The 20,252-nt window shown below is 41.0% G+C and overlaps 1 protein-coding gene across 2 annotated transcripts; it reads right to left on the bottom strand.

Moving 5' to 3' along the window:
• Nucleotides 1-1,338: 1,338 nt before the first annotated feature.
• TWF1 (twinfilin actin binding protein 1) lies at nt 1,339-19,843 on the bottom strand. Of its 2 annotated transcripts, none has more exons than XM_075080967.1 (9): nt 19,697-19,843; nt 16,288-16,365; nt 13,613-13,791; nt 12,565-12,660; nt 10,496-10,600; nt 5,763-5,888; nt 5,414-5,564; nt 4,923-5,044; nt 1,339-4,506 (listed from the first exon to the last, which is right to left on the bottom strand). In XM_075080967.1, exons 1-9 carry the CDS (start codon nt 19,719-19,721, stop codon nt 4,336-4,338), a joined length of 1,053 nt encoding a protein of 350 aa, XP_074937068.1. In that variant the 5' UTR covers nt 19,722-19,843; the 3' UTR covers nt 1,339-4,335. The 2 variants fall into 2 exon arrangements, with proteins under 2 accessions (XP_074937068.1, XP_074937069.1); XM_075080968.1 differs by having other exon boundaries at nt 13,613-13,679; nt 19,697-19,793.
• Between the last annotated feature and the right edge of the window lie 409 nt (nt 19,844-20,252).

The raw sequence follows: 20,252 nt of genomic DNA, 5'->3' as shown, positions 1-20,252 counted from the left end.
GAACTTACAGACACCAACAGGGGATAAAAGTAGCCCACTTCTGTTTCATTTATTCCCTGCAAAAAACATTAACCTACGCCAGGATCCATGGGAGATGATGCTGGGATAGAGCCAGGGCTAATATGGCTGGCTTAGGTCCTGTCGCGGTGGGAGGGTGCCATGGAGGGCACCCACGGATCACCGTCCTCAGTGAAAGAACCAGCCTTTGGTGTGTTAAGGAGCTAGAGAACCGTAAGGTAAAGCAATTTAGTCACCCCAGAAGGAAGCATGACTTAAAAAATCGCAAGATTTTTTGCAAACCCAACTAAGACTCTAGAAAGAAGCAGCAGGATAAAAGCAAATGGTAACGAGCCATAGAAAATTGCTGTTAAGGAAGCCACTTATGAAGGTTCCCCCTTGTAAATTCATCAGTCCTCCCCTCAGATAGAGCAGGAGGTAACAGAATGGCTGTTGTGCGTCAGCCTAGAGGTGTCTGCACAGCCCCGGGGCCAGGACATGAGCCATCAGTGGCTGCTGAGGAAAGAGTTCGAGGACAGTGCAGTGATACTGCGTGGGAATATCATGGCTTTGCAGTTCGCAGCTCGTTAACTGTCAAAAGTATGTGAGGTCTTCATCAGTTAAAATAAAACTGCTTCTGATAGTGGTGGTCACACAGAAGCCTAGCCTATCCCCTCCTCCTGCCTTGCTCCTGCTCCTCTTGCAGGAACAGCTTTCTTCATAGATAGCATATTGCATTAAAATTATTCTCTTAAATCCTAGTTCAACACATCTTCAAATTTCCTTCTTTCAACTGCAAAATTGCCCTAGCACTGATTTCCCCACGGGGATGTTAAGAGAAATGCCAAACCACTAAATGTTCTTTTCAGCTTGAATTTTGAGAACAATAGGAAGACTTCAAGCAAACTACTTTCAGTTTAGACAAAAAAACATTAATAGAACGACATCATTTGAGTAGTTTAATTATACTACCTCATGCTGAGCAAGCAACAACAGGCAGAACTGTTAAAAGTACTAATCAACTACTTCAGCATTTTAAAAAAGCAGCAGAACTTTTTGAAGGGGCTTACTACTGAAAGCATAAAAACCCCGAGAGATGAACGCACTTGGATCCTGCCGCAGAGGCCTCTGTGCTGCTTCCATAAGTCAACAGGAAAGTAGCTGCTCTGAACACACCGTTTTTTCTCCGATGGCAAAAGCCAGGAATCCTGTTTGTGCCCACCTCCCTTCTTACCCTGCAACACCCGTTTCCATACTGCCTTCTAGTCCCGTGGGAGCTGCCCGCTACTTACACGTCATGATCTTTGTTGAAGAGATAATGAAATGATTCAGACAACAAACTAAAGCATCAATCTTTATTTATAAAGTAAATTACAAAATAGATAAGGTAAATTTAGTTAGTTATAGCAACTGAAGGTGGTTTTCATTGACTACATAGACACTGTAAATCAAAAGTTTCCTTGATCAATGTGTTCATCCAAGTAATAGAGCAATTATTACCTTGATTAGTTTCACAACCCTCTGATAGGAGTGTTTTAAAACATCAAATTCTCCCTGCCTTGCAACATAAGCATTTAAAATGTAATTACCTGTCATGTTAAATAACTGTTTAATAGTTTGTGGGCTAACTGCAAGCAGCTGCACTGCTTCTGGGCTTTGTGATGGCCAACAGCGATTCTGAATGGACACTTTCAATAATAAATGATCAGAGACAGTAAAGGAGTAACTTTCATTAATGCCCTCATTTTGTGCTGGCTCTGAACATTCATGAACAGCAGTAGCATTAGGCGAGGCAACTACGCAGACGTAAACGTGACAGATCTCACTAAAAGATCAGATGCTTCTTATTGCTCTGTCAGGAGAATAGCTACGAGAGGCCTGGAGAGGCAGTTGGCAGTGCAAGACTTCACACAGTTCTCCTTTAGGGGGAAGGAGGGGGAAAACACACTCAGGACATGACCCTCTGCTGGCTGGTCAGGGGTTTGTACACCCACGTAGAATGTTTTCAAGTAATATAACTTACAATTTCTGGTTTGGGCTGAACTCTGAAGCAGCTCATTATAAACTCCCTCACATAATCACTTAACCAGCTCTCGCCATCCTCCAGATTAAGCTTTCTACCTCCTACCCTCATCTACCTGGGGCAGGATTAGGTAAAAAAAAACCACCCCAAAACACAATATGCACACAACTGTATTGGGTGAAACTGTTCACTATTTAAAACATTTGGCATTGAAAAGCTGAACTTCTTTACTGGCTCAAATAAGTGTAAGAATGTATGTAAGAGGCTGACAGCGATCAGGAATACTAAATTCAAACAAAAACCCTCTAGCAGTACTTTTTAACAGCTACATTCAAAGGTTTTCCTTAAAAAAAACAAAACCAAAACCCAAAGTGAATCAGGTGTGCTGAAAAGATTCAGAATTCAACTAAAACTACATTTAATTACAGTGCACAATGAGCCGTGTGCACATTAGCCACGTTTGAAAAATGATGACACTTGCCTGACAGGTAGCACATAGAAGAAACGTGCCAAAGACCAGCTCCTTGCCCTTGGGGGAGAAGACAAGAGGCAGAAAAAGAACACAGTAGCTAAGGGCAAGTAGGATATTAGCTGAGGATCAAGAGCTATTGAACTGGATTGATGTAGTGTGTAAGATTAAATGAAAAATGCTGAGGTGTTGAATTTCTACTGCATATGAAAACCCACAGTAAAACCAACGACTATTGCGATCTTCACACCGTATAGTGCAATCTCAGATGTCAATAGCAAGCTAGTGTCTCCAAACAAAATAACAGATAAAATCTATCAGGAACTAGTAGTGTCGAAGCATTATTTCCCTACAAAACTAGGTTAAAATCTATCTTCCATCAGGTAAACGCATGATTCAGCTATACAACGTGCGCACCCAGTGCCTATGATAACACACAGTGACCCAAGGCTTGCAACTCCCGTGTGGCTTTAACAAAACAAAACAAGTTTCAAAAACCACAGAGCTCAAATACAAGACACTAAAAAGCAAGTCCCCACTGGGGAATATAATCTGCCCACTAGTATCTGCCTCATTACACAATTTTAAATATTTAAGGTCATCCAATACTTGATTTCCACATCTAATTCTTCTTTAGCTTTCACTTATTAAAATAATCTATTTTTCCTCTTCTTATTAAACACACTACTCATGGTTCAATAAAGTTTAACTGTTCTGGCTAATTTTAGTGTTTTGGAGAAGGAAAAAAAAGCAGATTAAAAAAAGGACAAAATCCTAACCAGGTGCTGCCAGCAGTTGTTCAAGACCTAGTTGGATTTTGTTACAGATTTAACTTACTATAAAGTTCAAACATTTAGGAAAAGTAATTTTCAGAATACCTTGAAAGTGAAAATTGCAGTTGATACTGCAAATGCACTAGGATCTCATAAACAACTCACCGTTATGAAGCAAGTCTATTTCAATTGGTACTGAATTTACAGCGTTCTAGATCCAAGTGCACAGATAATCACTGATTTATGAGAAACTTTAAGCATATTGCTTTGAAAGCAGCTCCATAATCTACTGAGGATACTCACGCGCTTTTAATGACCTTTTACTTGGCTCTTCAGTACTTCATACAAAAGGCTTACGAGTGGTGTAGAAGTCTGGAAGAGCTATAGTGGTTTTATGTCAGATTTCTTTAAAAGACATTTCCACAAAATTAGTTATAAATTTGAAATGACCATGCTTTTGTGTGGAAAAATATCCAGCTACTCCTGAACATTTATATTAACTACTGGATAACTGATTTTAGTTTATCTTTTCTATTAAACAAAACAAAACAAACATCAACAAAACCCAACAACGCATCATGTCAAAAGCAGAAGAAAACCTGTTGTACTACTGCTGTAAGAGCTACAAGGGAAAATAAAGATTTATCTGGGACAATGTTATATAGTCCTTCAGCTCTCCTCACATCTAGGTCTTAGGGGTTTCAACAGGCTCCTCAAAGAATACAGGTTTGTTATGCAGGCATACACCTGCCCCTTACCCACAGAAGACATGGGTCTTATGTCTGCAAAGTTTATGATCACACGTACAGGTATTACATAACATAAAATAGAGGGGTACTAGCTTAGTTTTCCTCTAATAGCTCTAAAATAATTAGCTCTTCCACATGCCATAAAACATGGTCAACAGAAATATAATCATGTAACAATATAAAAAGTGTTGCGGTCAAAAGAGTAAAAAGAGCTTGGTTTTTTTTTCTTAGCATCTATGAATGGAATGATTTCACAGTTCATTACCAAAAGCCAGAATTTCATTTCTTACTGTAATACTTCATAACAAATGCAAACAACAGTTTCTAATCACTGGGTGTCTCAGTCTCTGCCGGACCTCGAATCAGCCTTCGTATTCCCCTCTTCCCCGCAGGGCCTTTCGGTTTAGCAAAACTTTGTTTGTGAGCGTGTTGTTTTGGATGAACCTCTTCGTAAAGAAAGTCAGCAGTTAACTCATCACCATTATCTATTTCAATCTGGGGAAAAAAACCCAACATTTATCACATTCATCTTAAAGAAGTATTTTAAAACATTTAGAAATTTTGCTGAATCTCTAGATACTATATTAAAACAATATGTACAATAACATTCAGAGCCTAGCATGAAATGTCCTCCAACTTGTGCCTAACGCCCTCAGCAATCTTGGCTAGTTTTACTGAGAAGCTACTACACTCTTACCATAGAAGTTACAAACCAGAGAAGAGCTTTCATGACTTAACTTTGTATCTGAAACTTTTATCAACATGTATTTATTGTTCAGGACAAGCTTTAACAGTGATACAAAACTTTGCACTGTTTACACAAGGTGGTGGCAGAGGCAGTTATAGTTAGGTATTAAGAAGGGAACAGAGGGATGGAGAAAATAAAATACCAGTATACCCAGTGTACTTACCTTTCTAATTATCTGCATCCACAACTGTCCTTCCACAATTTCTAACAGTGGACTTTTGCAACTAGAGTATAGCATTCGTTCTCGTATACTGCAGGTATACCCTGGCATAGAGTAGATGAAAACTGCAGAAGAAAACCCACAAATCAGACCATGACTACACTCCATCAAAACTTGTATCATAAAATCATTTACAGCAGAGTGCCTGGATATTTTTTTCTTCAGCAAGTGTTTCATTTCAAATGAGGGATCAGAGAATGAACAGTATCTTTATGTTTTCACATGATGACTGATTTATGTGTGTTCACAATCAAAAGGGAGAGCTTCTTAACACAAGGACTTTTCAGAGGTTAGTTTCACAACCAAATGACTCTGAAATTTATGCTCCTGCTCATAGACAGGTTACTTTTATGACACATCTTTCTCTCTGCCTCAAAATTACTCAAGTACTTGAAAGAAGCCAATGAAATTCATATTGAGAAATTTTCTCATACCTATGGATTCCAGATAGTCTCCTTCATGGGCATGCTTGTACAGGAAAAAGTGGTAGCGCGCAGCATCCTTTGGAATTCTTTTTGGCAAGTCCTTAAGTTCAGTATGAAGTGTGTTGGCCAAAATAATAGTTTCATTTTTCATATCAATTTGCTGTTAACAAAGGAAACCTGAATATAGTTAATACACAGAAAGCAAACCAGAGAACATGACAGGATGGGAAAAAATATTGAATTAATCTAATACAGAATGGTAATTTATCAGTGTACGTCATTGACAAACATTGTTTAATGTGCAGGTAATCTATTTTATACTCACTATTGAAAAATAGGTAAAGTATTTTATACTTGCCAGTTGTACATAATTCAGTTTCTTATTTTTCAATTTCTCCAAAGCCTGAACAGCTTCTTTAGCAATAGGGAATGCTACTCCTTGCAATGTTTGATGCTTGGTATCTACACCAACGTCCGTCTGCACCTGGAACACAAGTCAGCTGGGATGTAAGCAGAAACCTTTGCAAGCATTTGTTTGGTTTGATACACTAACTGACAGTACGTTGCATATGGTTACACAGGGTTAGCGGTAGCTATTCTGAGAATAAACTACCCTAAAACATCATCCTCATATACTACAGATATGCATTTTTTAATTCACAGGTCAAGTTTGCTTGCTTTCCTGAGAACAGTTTCATATCTCTGAAACAGCTAGCTTTGCAGAGCCAACGGAACCATCAGAGGGAGAACTGGCTCAAGTGTCAGTGAAGGAGTTCCACGTTAAATCCTGGTATAAAGATACAACAAGCCAGAAGGAAAGAGCTTGACTTTCTTATGCTGTGTTACATTTTTGAACTGACAATATGGCTTATAAACTTTGTTGCATCTTGAAAAATTTTAGATCAAAACATAAAAAAGTCATTTCTAGGGTGTCAAAATTTTCAGGGGAAGAGAAAGAAATTATATCTTGTGAGACAAACTGATCTTCTTGAAGCAAAAGCAAAGCAACTTCCCTCCCTCCTGCTTTAATACCCTCCCTGCAAAAGCCTGTACCAAAAAGAAAACAATCAACAAAATCTTAATTTTTGACTTCTAGAAGGTCTAACACAAAGTAAAAAAATATCCAGGGTGACTGCAAGCTAGACAATTGTTCATAATCCAGTTGTGTTAGTCACAAATTAATTGAGAGAAAATAACAGTTATTTTAAAGCAGTTCTTCAAAAATTTCTGTTTATCCTAACATTCATGCAGTTTCTCTCAAAATGAGCTCTGGCCTCCAGTTTTCCCAAGTCTGAACTTATTGTCTAAGTATTAGCTTTTGAATATACTGACTTCCTTTTATAATTTTACCAAGTACATTTAACATTGGTGATGAAGCAGCAAAAGTCAGAAAAGTGTACAAAATGGAAAGTGTGGGTCTCCGATCTATCAACTAGAAGATGTTTAGCTTTAATTAAAAAGAGATGCTAATGAAATATAACTCTAAACTAACAAAACCAAACTGATAAAAAAAAAAAGGAACAAAGATACTTGGGGCCACACTAAATTATACTCCATTTCTTAAGAACAACATGTCAGCAACAAGGGAAGAGGAAAAGCAAGCAGGTCAAAGAGCTTCTGTATAAAGGTTGATAAATTTATGAGAAAGATTATGTAAAAAATATTTGCAAAATACATCTGCATAAAAGCCTGAGAAACATAAAATAGACATAACGAAAATAATAAACCATAATAAAATCCCATACTATACAAACCATATTAAAATACAAGTAGAAAAAAACCCCAAACGTAAAAACCAGCTGGGGAGTGTGGGGACTGGCAAGGGAAGGCACTAACCCAGCTCAACTTCAGATTTAAGAAAATGACAAAAATCTACTTGTCCATACTGCAACATATTTCAGACCATTAAGGCAAAACGAAAACACCTAAATCACTTAAAAATATTTACATTCACACCGTAAGATCTGTTAGTGATGGTTGCTGAGTGGTGGATAAAATGGCAGATGAAACTTCCTATGAATGAATGTAAAGTAACGCATACAGGAGGCAAAAAACCCCCCTATTCTACTTGTAGGATGATGGGATTGAGCTAGCTACTTCCACTCAGGAGCAAGATCTTGCAGGTCACACTGAATACCTTGGAAAACATAAGCCCAGTGGCCAGTCTTGGCAAACACCCCAAATAAAACAAAAATAACCCCAACACTTCCCACCCACAAATGAAATGTTATGAGTTGTTAGAAAAAGAGTAGAGAACAGCACACATCGTTACACACTGTAGGTATCAGTAGCATGCCTGCATCTTGAATACCACATGCAGTTCTGCCTTCCCCATCCCTCCATCTCATAAATTACATAGCAGAACCGGAATAACTGCAGAGAAAAGCAAAAGGTCAGAAGTATGGAGTGCCTTCTTTAGGAGGCAGAATGACCTAGATGAGGACTCTTCAGCCCAGAAAAGATAACCAATAAGGAATACAACAGAGGCCCATGGATACAGAATCATAAAATAGTTTGGGTTGGAAGGGACCTTTAAAGGTCATCTAGTTCCAACCCCCCTGCCATGAGCAGGGACATCTTCAACTAGATCAGGTTGCTCAGAGCCCCGTCCAACCTGACCGTGAATGTTTCCAGGGATGGGGTGCCTACCACCTCTCTGGGCAACCTGGTCCAGTATTTCACCACACTCATTGTAAAGAATTTCTTCCTTTTATCTAGTTTGAATCACCCCTCTTTTAGCTTAAAACCATTACCCCTTGTCCTATCGCAACAGGCCCTGCTAAAAAGTCTGTCTTCATCTTTCTCAGCCCCCTTCAGGTACTGAAAGTCTGCAATAAGGTCTCCCCGCAGCCTTCTCTTCTCCAGGCTGAACAACCCCAACTCTCTCAGCCTTCTCCTCACAGGAGAGGTGCTCTATCCCTCGGATCATTTTTGAGGCCCTCCTCTGGACCTGGTCCAACCGTTCCATGTCCTTCTTGTGCTGAGGGCTCCAGAGCTGAGCGCAGCACTCCAGGTGGGGTCTCACCAGAGCAGAGTAGAGGGGCAGAATCACCTCCCTCAACCTGCTGGCCATGCTGCTTTTGATGCAGGCCAGGGTACAGTTGGCCTTCTGGGATACGGTTGTTTTTATCCAAGGGGAGGAAGAAACTGAGGAATGACTTAATGACATTTCTCTGCCTTCCCCACACAATCTATAGGGATATCAGAATCAACTAGTAGCAGGCAGTGGTTCTTTACATAGTACTTTGTCAAGCTGTGGAATACACTGCCATAGGATCTGTGGCCAACAAAAACTTTATGTGGATTTAGAAAAAATGACAAGACTAGATGATGGATGAAAAACCCATTAAGAACAATTATATACGAAGACATCATCTTTTGCTCAGGAAGATCCCTGCCTGCAAATGTTGAGGCAACAGAAGAGCATTCAAGGAAATTATCATAGCCATCTTGCCCTGGTCTTATACCCTTCCTAGGTTTCTGCTGTTTCTCACTCAGGGCCTTGACAGCAGACTATGTGATCCTTTGATCTGAGCCAGTAAAATATTTCTTAGGATAATTAAGAAAGAATACATATACAGAGAACTAATTTTTTTTTCTTTAAATCTGAAAGCTTTTAGTTTTCTAATTATAGGCTTCATAATGGTGGAAACACTGAAGAGATAAATGACGTAAGTTAAGGTAGTTTGAAGCATTGCAAAATGCTTCAAACAAAACCAAAATGGCAGCAATCTACAGTTTATGTCTCTAAAAAGCACAGCTATTGCTGCTGAAGTTTCATAATAGCACATAAGGTTTTAGTCTGTATGAATCAGCTGTTAAACACAACATATGTAATGCATAAGAGATAATACTAATACCAGAAGTGATCATTGATACCACAGAAGTTTTACATTCATTAGTGGCTTTTTTTTTAAAAAGCTGTTCAAGTAGAATGCAGTGTTTGGTGATGATGACTGCATTACTATATTGGATTAATCAAAATTAGACATGAAGAATAACAAAAGACACCACTGAAAAAAAGTCAATAAACAACAAAGTTGCAGTAAAAGCACGACAGAGTGAAAACATTAAGAAGACACAGAGCTGCATTTAACACGACGGTTTGCTGGCACCCAGCGGCAGAAACAAACCATATTTCAAACACACATACCATGGCTGTAAAATACAAGCCTAAAGAACTAATAAGATCAGCCCATGAACTATTTTAATAGATGCCTGAATACAAACAGTGATCAAGTGAAGGAAAAATGTGAGAAAAGAATCCTCTGAAACCTTTCAGTCGCTAGCTGGCAATCATCAAATCATTTGGTTAAAGGTATTTGTTAGAGGTTTTTCTATAAAGCATGTGTAAAAAAAGCAAATCAGTCTCTTAAAAGGACTAGCTACTTGTTTTGGATTTCTATTTTATTTTTACTGGAATTCCATTCACTTCCTCTCAGTCTTAAATACACTGGTGCTGGAAGTTAAGTACATTTCCTCTAGGAGTAAGGCTGCTGAAATACTCCTGGCAATAAGTCACTGCAACAGTTACTATGTTGTGTTTTCTCTACAATATCTGCCACATGGGTAGTGTATGTAGGCCATCACAGAAGGGTTGAGGTCAGAAGGCACCTCTGGAAGTCATCCTGTCCAACCCCCCTGCTCAGTCAGGGCCACCTAGAGGCAGTTGCCCAGGACCACATCCAGATGGCTTTTGAATACCTCCAAGGATGGAGACTCCACAACCTCTCTGGGCAACCTGTGCCAGTGCTTGGTCACCTTTCACAATGAAGCACATGCAGTGATATTAAAAGCATGTTAAGGGCCAGAATTGCAACAACTAAGCTCTGCAGTAGCGAGGCGTCTGACTCCAAGACTAGGCCTTGCAAACTCAGCAAGATCATGCCACTTCAACTCCAGCCATCGTCATCCTGCAATCTCAACTCACTGAGAGATAAATTTATATTCTCATCCACACAAACTTTCTGAAACTTTCAATTTTCTGTTCTGGTTTTTTTTTTTTTTTAACCTAGGGAAGACTTTTTCCCTACAATACATTTAGAATGCTGCACCCAGTTTCCTACCCATGCTCAAAGACATTGTAGTTACCTCATTAATCTTAATTTGTCGAAGTTCCTCTTCTGCTGCAGTCAGAGGCGCAGGGGAGGACTGTGATACCAAATATTTTTTATATCCATTCAGCGAAACATCATCCTGAAAACACAATATCAATATGAATGTGATTTTATACTCAAGTTCTGAGAAGAAAAAGAAAGCTCCTTTTTAACTCCTCCCTTTCTGAAAGGGACAGACCTTCCCAAATACAATTTTCGGTGCCAATATTCCATTATGTCGTGTTTCAAGAGCCCAGAGGTATAGAGGTTAATACATGTGAAGTAGCAGGTGGGACCATAACCAGGTTCCACCAGGGTAACAGAGCTGGTTGCAACTAAACCATGCTTTTGTCTAACAAAATAAAGACAGAGCAACCCACGGGATGCTGACAATCAAGATTCTGAGTGAGGTTTGCAAATTGAATGCTTTGAAGAAGCTGTGATTTTCACACAGATGAACATTAGAGGCCAACTGCAATTAAGCTTATTAAAGACACTAAACCAAACAATTCAGAGGTATATTAAGCTGTAACATAATAAGCTTGGAAAAAGTGAGTTACATTGACTTCATCCTCTAAGTGCCCCAAACACATTCTGTTCTATTCGGTAATAGACAAATGCAATGCTCCTTCCTTACAATTGAGGTGGAAGCTCAGACTTGCATCTAGCCCTACAACTCAGAGCCCAAATTCCACATCTTACATAGACTGTTAATGGTTTGGTGCAGTGAGAGATTAGTTGATTGAATGGGCAAGAAAAAAAAATAACATGACCTCTACCAGTAAACCCTCTTAACAACTCAGTTATCTTTTTCTCTAGAATACAGCCTCTCCAGAGAGGTTTCTTAGTGTGTTTGTTATGATAATGAAGCATCACAGGTTAACGCTGATTATAATGAATTATTTACTTGGTGAGCGGCAGAATTATTAGCCTTGTGCCCTTATGGACTTGCCTGTTCACCAGAGCACCTCATGCCACTTCCACAGTTTTTTCCCCACTACAGTATCCTCTATTCTTCCCCAAATCTCCAACTCCTTCCCTTCCTTCAGCACCAGCTCCCTGGGTCAATAGTGGCATTGCTTTGATTCAGATTTGTGCATATGACGAACGAATTAACAGGCCAAACAGAAGATAACTGCTGTGCTCCCTCTGTCTTTGCTAAAGGAGGAAAAAGGGAATGATAATTTTGATCTCTATATAATCATCAGTTTTCATGAAAGCTATATTATATATTCTGTGTATATATATATATTCTGTATCTTTGAGAACTCTAACTTGTATTTCTTTGAAACTGGCAATGGATTAAAAAGTCAAGACTGTCTGATGTCTGCCTGACAAATAGGCTGACATCACAACCATGTAAGACTTATTTCCCAAAGAAACCATGGTAACACAATAGCCTCATATTTCCTTACATTCCCAGCATTTGCAGGCTTTTTAACATCCCTTGGAAACTTGTTAGATTTCATACATGCACCTTCCCATTATCTTACTATAAGTGAACAGTCAACTATTGGTATTTTCATTGAACAAATTAGTAGCTACTAAAATTCTGTTTCCATAAGTTAAGACAGCAGCCATGGACTTGAGTTACATTTTATGGTCAAATTCTAAAGAACTGAGAGATTAATATCTTTGGTTTAAGATAAAAACATTTGTTTTCAGATGTTAACAGCTTGCAGATAGCTGTTCTAGCCCACTTCTGATTCAGAACCATACATCCAAAATGGTTTGTGTATACAATTGGCCTGAAAGTTAGTGTTTCAGCTTTTTGAGGCTTCACATGCATGCAGCAAGATTAAGAGATGCTCCTATTATTCCTAGATTATTTAGTTTTCATAGCCATTTGAAACAAGGACTTCTTAGCCTGAAATTGTTAAATATACTTAGTTACTTGTTCAAATTAGAGCAATTACATTTTAACTTTAGAATAATACACATAGCTTTTAACTCTCTTTTCCTTAATCTGAAAAGAGCAGAAACACCACAAATTCATATCAGTAACAACAGCTACTATGTTTAGTACTTAAAGTCAGTGTGCTGACTTTAAAAAGAAAAACATACCTGCACCGTTCCAAATACTTCATCCTTAATATGACCACCTCCAAATTCTTTCTTAAGTGTTGCTCTGGTTGCTGCATACAACATTTTTTGACGAACCTGGCATATCATAAAACAGTGTTGGTTTAGTTTGGGTTCTTTTTTTTTTTTCCTTTGGTGTACACAGAGAATGTAGCACATTGGTGTACCAAGTCCATTAACAAACATCTTTCTTAAGCAAATATTTTAAGCATTGAAACTGCATTTTGAAGTTGTAATTCTTAATAAAGAATAAATTCCATGGAATGAGCTCTGGATCACAATACTAAAACATGCTATTAAATTCTCAAGGGCACGATAACACAATTATTTTAAAAGTAATTCCAAAACTAAATTGCAGCTTTAATAAGAGTATGAGCATGAGCTCTTTTTTAAAAAAATAAAGAAAAAAAAGTCAAAATGGATACAACAGATAAAGAGCAGACTGCAATAGTTCATTTTGACAGTGATCACATATAGTTTTGGTTCAACTACAGAGTGGAAAAACCAAAATTTTCAGGGGGGCAGAAGCTCTAACAATGTTTGCTCCCTATCAACTCATGTCTAACATAGTCACTTATTCCTCTCTCAATAGTCCCATCTTCCCACCTTATTTTGTCACCATGCTATCCTCACCACAATACCTCACCTTTTCCACCTAATTTCTACGCACTCCAACTCTTGTTCTCTCACTATTTCCTAACTGCCAGTGAAAGTAGTAGGAATATGGGAATAGCTTTACCTTCCGTCTTCCCTCATCTCACATTCCTAGAACCTGTACACAGTATCCTAGTTTCTCCCAGAAAGCCTTAAGTCTAGCCTCAGTTCCCTCCCATGTTCTCTAAGATGTTAGAAAGATGTGTTTTCATCTTCCATCTCATGATGCTTTCCTCAGTTTTCTTGGGGAACAGCAAGGGGAAGGCTGGGGAATGCTTCATTCCTCAAATCCTCTTCCTTCATATCTAGGACTCAGATCAAATGGCACTGTTCAAAAATCATTAACAGCATGAAGCCTCTGACGACTGTTACTTACAGGAGAGTGATCAGGTGACCATGCAATGAAGATCCATTCATATCCTTGAGCGTTCTGAGAATCTAATCTGTATAAGATATAACATGGTTGCTTGTCTTCAAGAAGGGGAAGGACAAAGGCATCATAATCCTTTTCCCATGATCCAGCTGGCCTCCTAGAGGATCCCACAACAAGCTGCTCTATAACCAATAACCAAAGCTATAGGTTAGCAGCAATACAGTTAATACTGTTTTTCAAAATTAGCAATTACAATGAACAGTTAATCAGGCACTTCATCTTTCATAATTATGTCCACGAGAAGAGCCAGTCTGAAAGCGGGTGAATTCCTACAAAAGCTGTGTATGTTCAAACCCTAACTTACTTTAACCCAAATAATTGAGAAGTAATATGCTAGTTGCCATCAAGTTCTTTGATCTGAAGGGCTAAGACTGATGTTAGTGTTTTTAGCATAACGTACACAGAAGGAAAATAAAAACTGTCTTCCACAGTTAGTTTATTTTTAAATTGGAATACTTAAGTAGAAACAAGATGAGAGTAAGCTTTTAAATTTTGGAATTAGAATTATTGATGCTCTTGCTATAACATATTAGTGTCTGTAGTCACAGTAAGAAGTCAATAACACAGTTATACAGTGAAAAGAGATCGGAATGAATATGCTTGGACTAATCACTTTAACTTGACTATGTAAGTAGATAAACCTCTTTCTAGGCCACAGCTTCATAACTATGGTCTCTTGAAACGACTGAAGTTGTTTATTATGTATAATTGGCTTAAGTCTGTAAGGAATACTTCAGATGAGATTTAATTATGTGAACAGCTGTAGCAACAAGGTTTTTTTTCTTATTTATAAATCACATCTCAGCTTCCAAAGGATAGTGTCTTTCTTTCGAAAGGTTTATCAACCTCCCAATAAATACTAGCCCCCATAACCAAAACAGAAGTACCTTGTTTAAATGAGATCCTACAACAGTTTGAGGACCATCACAGTAGCTAGTATACAAAATATCTTTTGAGAGTCTAGGACCTGACTTCTACAACATCAGACAAAAGTACAACAGTATACAAATGCCTCTTCAGCACTGCTTGCAGAGCAAGGCGTTCTGCAACAGTAAGCCACAGAACATGAACAGCTCAGGGAGGGGGTGTTTGGCCCTTCTCTGAATTAGATGCAAGGTAGCTGAAGTTAATAGACCACAGTATTTGAAGCGTACTTGCCAATTCTGAACTCTAGGTGGCTTTATACTCACTTGGATTTAAGACAGAAAAATAAAATTAGAGGAACTCTATTGCTCAGCAGCAAACCTCTTACTAACTCAGATTAGCAGAACTCAATTTGACTGTTATCTGTTGGCTAAGGGCAATTGCTGAAAGCTCCTGCAGACAGATGAGGCAACTGTCCCTCTTCCAGTATTCTGGGAATTTTAGAGGTTTCTTTTTGAACTGTGGAAAACAGTGTCAAAGACTGGATTCTGCTTCTACATATAGACAAAACACATACATATATATATGCACGCACACACACAAAAAAATAGGGAAGGTCTTCCATTTGTATCTTATTTCTAGGCTTCATTTAATATCAAAAAGTAGCATACACATAAAAGCATATTGTTTTGCCTTGCCTAATGGGAAAAAAAAATTCAATGGTATGCCAGCATTTGCTACCTTGTGTAAGAGAGAATTTACCAGAGTGACCTGTCGATAATATTACTATTGCCACTTCCTTAAGGAAAGCAATATTAAAACGTCAGAAGACTTCCTAAGAAAAGCAAACACAAAGAAGGTAACAATAAGTTATTTACCTAACAATAAAAGTATGTATGGGTATGTACATGTACATACATGTACCTTTCTTCAGCTAAAAGGTATTTCAGTGTACTATAAATGAATGAATTCTAGTAAGAACGAAAAAACCCAAGGTGGGCATTTGATGTACTAGAAAAGATGGACCCATGAAGCATCTTATACAGACAACCAGCATTGCTATTAAAAAAACAAAACAAAACAAAAACAACAAAACTATGCATTCTCTCTTGCAATGTTTGCGGCCTTGATCACTTGCCAAGAAGTTCAAAGACCAAACTCAAGTTCTGCAAGAAATTATGTAATTTTATATTTTAAAAATATGTGAGATTTAAAGAACAGTTTTAGCTCTGAAAATTTGTACAAATTTGAGAGATTTTAAAATATATTTTCTATGTAGTCAGATTACTACTTAAACATCTGCTTTAATAGGACTTTCTACATGCAGCTGCTCCCAGTATAAAAGGCAGATATTTATACTTCATCTAAAGTGACTAGCTGCTGTGTAAGAATCTCTCTGTCCAATGAAAGTAACCCAAGTGCCAAAACACTACACAGTGTGGAGTTTTTTTAACTCTACTCTTTCTTTAGTAAGGTAAGAGCAAGCTGATTTGTATTATCCATATGAAATACACAGCAGTTCTTAGTAAAACATGAAATGACATTTGGAAGAAAAATTCAAATGCAAAAATACAGCAGCATCGTACTGAAAAGTTTAGCATCATCAACACTTAAATGTTAGCTTCTGTATATGAAAGACCTTAGTAACATTGAGTTTTGCAGTTTTGCTTTTTAAAAAATTGTACATGTAGGTCACTAGAACAACTAGAAAAATATCTAAAAGAATCAGAGAAAAAGATTAAAATTTGACTAACCGTTGTCAATGACTATTTTTAAAAGCCTGTATTGTCCATTTCTGGCTCCAACAAAGGTGTCTTTCACACTTCCACTAGCTGAAAAAGAAAAAATAGAAGTAACCAAATGAACATATTTCACTTCCCTAGGACAAAGAATATTCATGAAGGTAAGAACAACACTGGAAAAGCATACAACTGGCCCTCCACTACAAAGCTGGACCGAAAAAGGAACACGGGAATGATGTTCCCTCTCTGCTGCCTACTGTTCCAGCCACTGGCATGCCAGAAAAAGATGGCAGGCAACACTGCAAAACAGCCCTGCTTTCTAGCATACTGTATGATTTTCAACATTGTGAAAATTAAAGGTGAAATCACATCATCACTCTCAGGTTTCAGAGTTAACACAGCATCACAATAAAAACATGACGCATCTCAAATTACAATAGCTTCATGAAGTCCGCAGGCTGAGTACAAGCTTTCAGACAGAAACTTTACGCCTGCCAGGAAACTGTTAGAGCTTGCCTGGCAAACGTGCCGGTCTTTCCTGACGACACCTCTCTAGAGAGTAACAGTGAAGGCTGCCACCCATTCCTCATCTTTCATATCACCTTACCTCCTTGTATGTATCTTGATGAGCTATTGCAACAGGATAGCTTTATAATAAATTTACAAAGAAGTAACTAAAAATATTTTTAAGTGTCCGTAATTCACATTGACATTACACTGCAAATGTGATAGACTCACTTCTGTAAGCACGCTGAAGAACTATGCTTGAGTCCTGTGAAGATCGTTCTTACCTCAACTGCTCTGCTAAATAATCTGAGTGCAAATTAGTTTAATTATACCATAGACACGGGGTTGTACAGCATTTATGGAAGAACATTTATTGCAAGCTGGTCCTTCAGGTAGTCCCACAGCATACAGCACAGCACCAGGAAAACAAACATCAAACCAGGAAAAAAATAAAAAAGATTATTTACAGGATTATTTATAGCCAGGTTTGAGGCCAACTGAACAGATGGTCAGATGGTAACCAGCAACGTTACTGCCCAAGCTCAAAACATTTTCAATTCATGCCTATCGAAGTGATGTCCAGGCCCATCCTGAAATTCCAAAATGGTGTGGGAGCAGAAGGGGGCGTTAAACAAACTGAACTGTATCAGGTTACAAAGTCCAACCCCAGCTTCATCCCAGTTAGCATCTTCCCACTAACCAGTGCAGACCCTCGCTGTAATTTGCTGCCAGCTTTTCTAGTTGTCTCTGCAGATCCTCACCATTTCATTCCATTCAGCACACAAACACTGCACCACTTTCTAGACCTTCCAGTTCCCCAGGACTTTTTTTGTCCTCTTCTTGTCTATTAGCTTTTTGTTCTTTATTCTCTCATTTGAACCCTACACACCGAAACAGGAACAAAATACAGCAGTCCCTGCACCAACACCAGAGCTGCAACAGCTCCTGAAGTAACATTTTGAGACAAGACGTTTGAGAAACCATCTCACTGTCAAGTGACCAACTCTTTTTTAGTCATAAAGGTTTTAAAATTCACAACAGTGTGATATTATTTTCTGCATAGCAGAGACCTACAGAATTAAAATCTGTGGTTATTCCACAAATATTTTACAGGGGATATTATTTAAAGATTATTTAGAAGACTGTGAACATATTCTAGTGTATTTTCCCACAGCTCCATGCATTCTGTGACTTCCTACGCTATGTATCTGCACTGGCCTGTTTGAAAGCCCAGACCTTCTCGCGACTGCCTGGTACAGTTCACTGTCCCCATGACTTCATTTCTGTTTCCAGAAAAGAGCAGCCCATGCTGTCAAATCTTGCAATTGTTTATGAGTGACAGTAGACTGTTTGTAGCTAAAGCCAGCAATGGCACAACAAGTGCTATTACTCTTCCAAATTGCAGAAGCGGATGCTTTGCTGCAAACAGGACCACTGATTAGTGCCTGCCAAGGCAGGATCTGTGCGGGAAAGCTGCCGAGTTCTCTAAAGCTCTCCTCAGAGGACAAAAGATTCTCAAAGACATGAAGGAGAGCAGCAGAAGAGGCTTAGCCACTCTTCTTGCTTGTGGTAAGCAACAGGATATTCTTCTGTTCCTCCCTCCAGCATTACCAGGGGAGACAACAAGGGAATGAAGAGCCACAGTAACAGTTTTCCCAGCCTGGAAAAAAAAAGTATGCCAGATGCACCTCTAGCCTGAGCAGGGTTGAAGAACTTAAAACAAGAAGCAACAAAAAAGAGCGAAGACTGTCATGCAGGGGAAGTAAAAGGAGAGAGACGGAAGGGTGCAGACCAAATGCAGCCAACAGACAAAAAAGGGAATAGCAGAGCAGTTAAGAGCTGCCGTGGCTGGGACAAAAGTCACCTTCAACAATAAATACAGGAGAGCAGGCAAAGTACACGGTACTGGTCACCGAAGAGGCAGATTGCAGAAATCGAGACAGTAAAACCCGACCCCCCCATAATCCTGCAGTATAATCCCTGCTTAGCAATTCTGTGATTCGGGGGTACCCTGTAATAATGAGCAACAATACGCTGTTTTCTTCTAACTCGCACCCTCCAAGGCCTGGAAACACGGGGAGGAAAAACTTCCCCCACACTCTTCCCAATCGTGGCCCCCAGTGATGGGCTTTTAAGTGGGTTTCCCTACGCCCGGGCTCCGGGTTCTCCTCAGCGCTCCCGCCACAACGTCCCCGGCAACGATCCCCGGCATTGCCCGCGCCTGTCCAACCCTTCCCAGGCCGCTGCGGGGACCCCGAAGAGGCGACAGCCTCTCCCAACGCCGTGAGGGGCCGGGGGAGGTGCCCGGGGAGCCCCCACAGCCCCGGCCCCCGCCTCAGCCGCCCCCCGCCGCAGCGGGACGACCTGCGCTCAGGGGAGTTACCTGAGCCGAGGGGCGGGGGGGGGGGTGGGGGGTGTGTCTCCTTGTCGTCTATGGGTTTCTGCAGGGATTAGTTCTCCCAGGCGGGCTACCCGCTGCTCTCAGGCGGGCAGGCGCGGTGAAAAACCCCGCAAGGCTTCGCCTGGCTGGGAACGAAGCTCGGGGTTCGACGCAAAGGCGCGGCGGCCGCGCGGGGCCGAAGCCAGCAGCAGTTTCCCCGCGCTTAGCTCAGCTCGCCTCGCCTCCCCCGCCATCCCGCGCCGAGAAGGACGGGCTCCTCCAGCAGCGAACAAAGAACGCGGCAGGGGAGAAAATTCCGCCGGTAACGGCCCGTTAAACGGCCGCAACGGCCGCCTCCCCGCGCGCCGCGTCGCGCCCCTACCCGCGGGGAAAGGCACTCTGCCGCCCGACTGGCAGGGGGAGAGGGGGGCCGCGGGGCCCGGCTGTCATCAGGGACAGGTGGGCACCGCGGTGCGGAGGCGCCGGTCGGGGCTGGCCGGGGGCGGGGGGGGGGGGGAAGAGCCGCGCGGGTACCTTGGATACCGGTCTGGTGGGACATGTCGCACCGCCGCTGCGCGCCCGGGGCAGCCCAGCCGCCCGCCTCCCTGCCCGGTCCGACCCGGCACGGCACAGCCCGGCCCGGCCCGGCCGCCCACACGTGACGCGCCGCCGCCACTCAGCGGCCGGGAGGGAGGGAGCGATCGCGGCGCCTTCCGGGCCCCGCCGGCCCGGGCCGGCCCCAGGGCCCCGGTGGCAGTGCTGCCCCCTGCGGCAGAGCCTCTGCTCCGAGAGCCGGGCCTCGCTCGCCCTTCCGCGCCCCGCTATAGCCCCGCGGGTGCTGCTGTGACACGGGGGCGCGGCGCCGCCCTCCCCTCTCTCCCCTCTCCTCTCGCCCCCTTCAACTGCCGCCCCAGAGCGTGTGGCGCGACCCGCGGCCGGCCCCTCCAGGAGGGGATAGGTGCCCCGCAGCGCTGCTTCTTGGTCGAAGTACTGAAAAATAAACGACGTGAATGTAGTTGATCTCTAGGAGTCCGTCGTGGAGACCTCCCGCTCTTGCTTGGGGCAGCAGAGAAGGAGCCGCAATGTGGGA

This window comes from Phalacrocorax aristotelis, chromosome 1 (genome assembly GCF_949628215.1).
Source record: "Phalacrocorax aristotelis chromosome 1, bGulAri2.1, whole genome shotgun sequence".
NCBI classification, from domain to species: Eukaryota; Metazoa; Chordata; class Aves; order Suliformes; family Phalacrocoracidae; genus Phalacrocorax; species Phalacrocorax aristotelis.
This window is presented reverse-complemented; position numbering and strand designations above follow the sequence as displayed.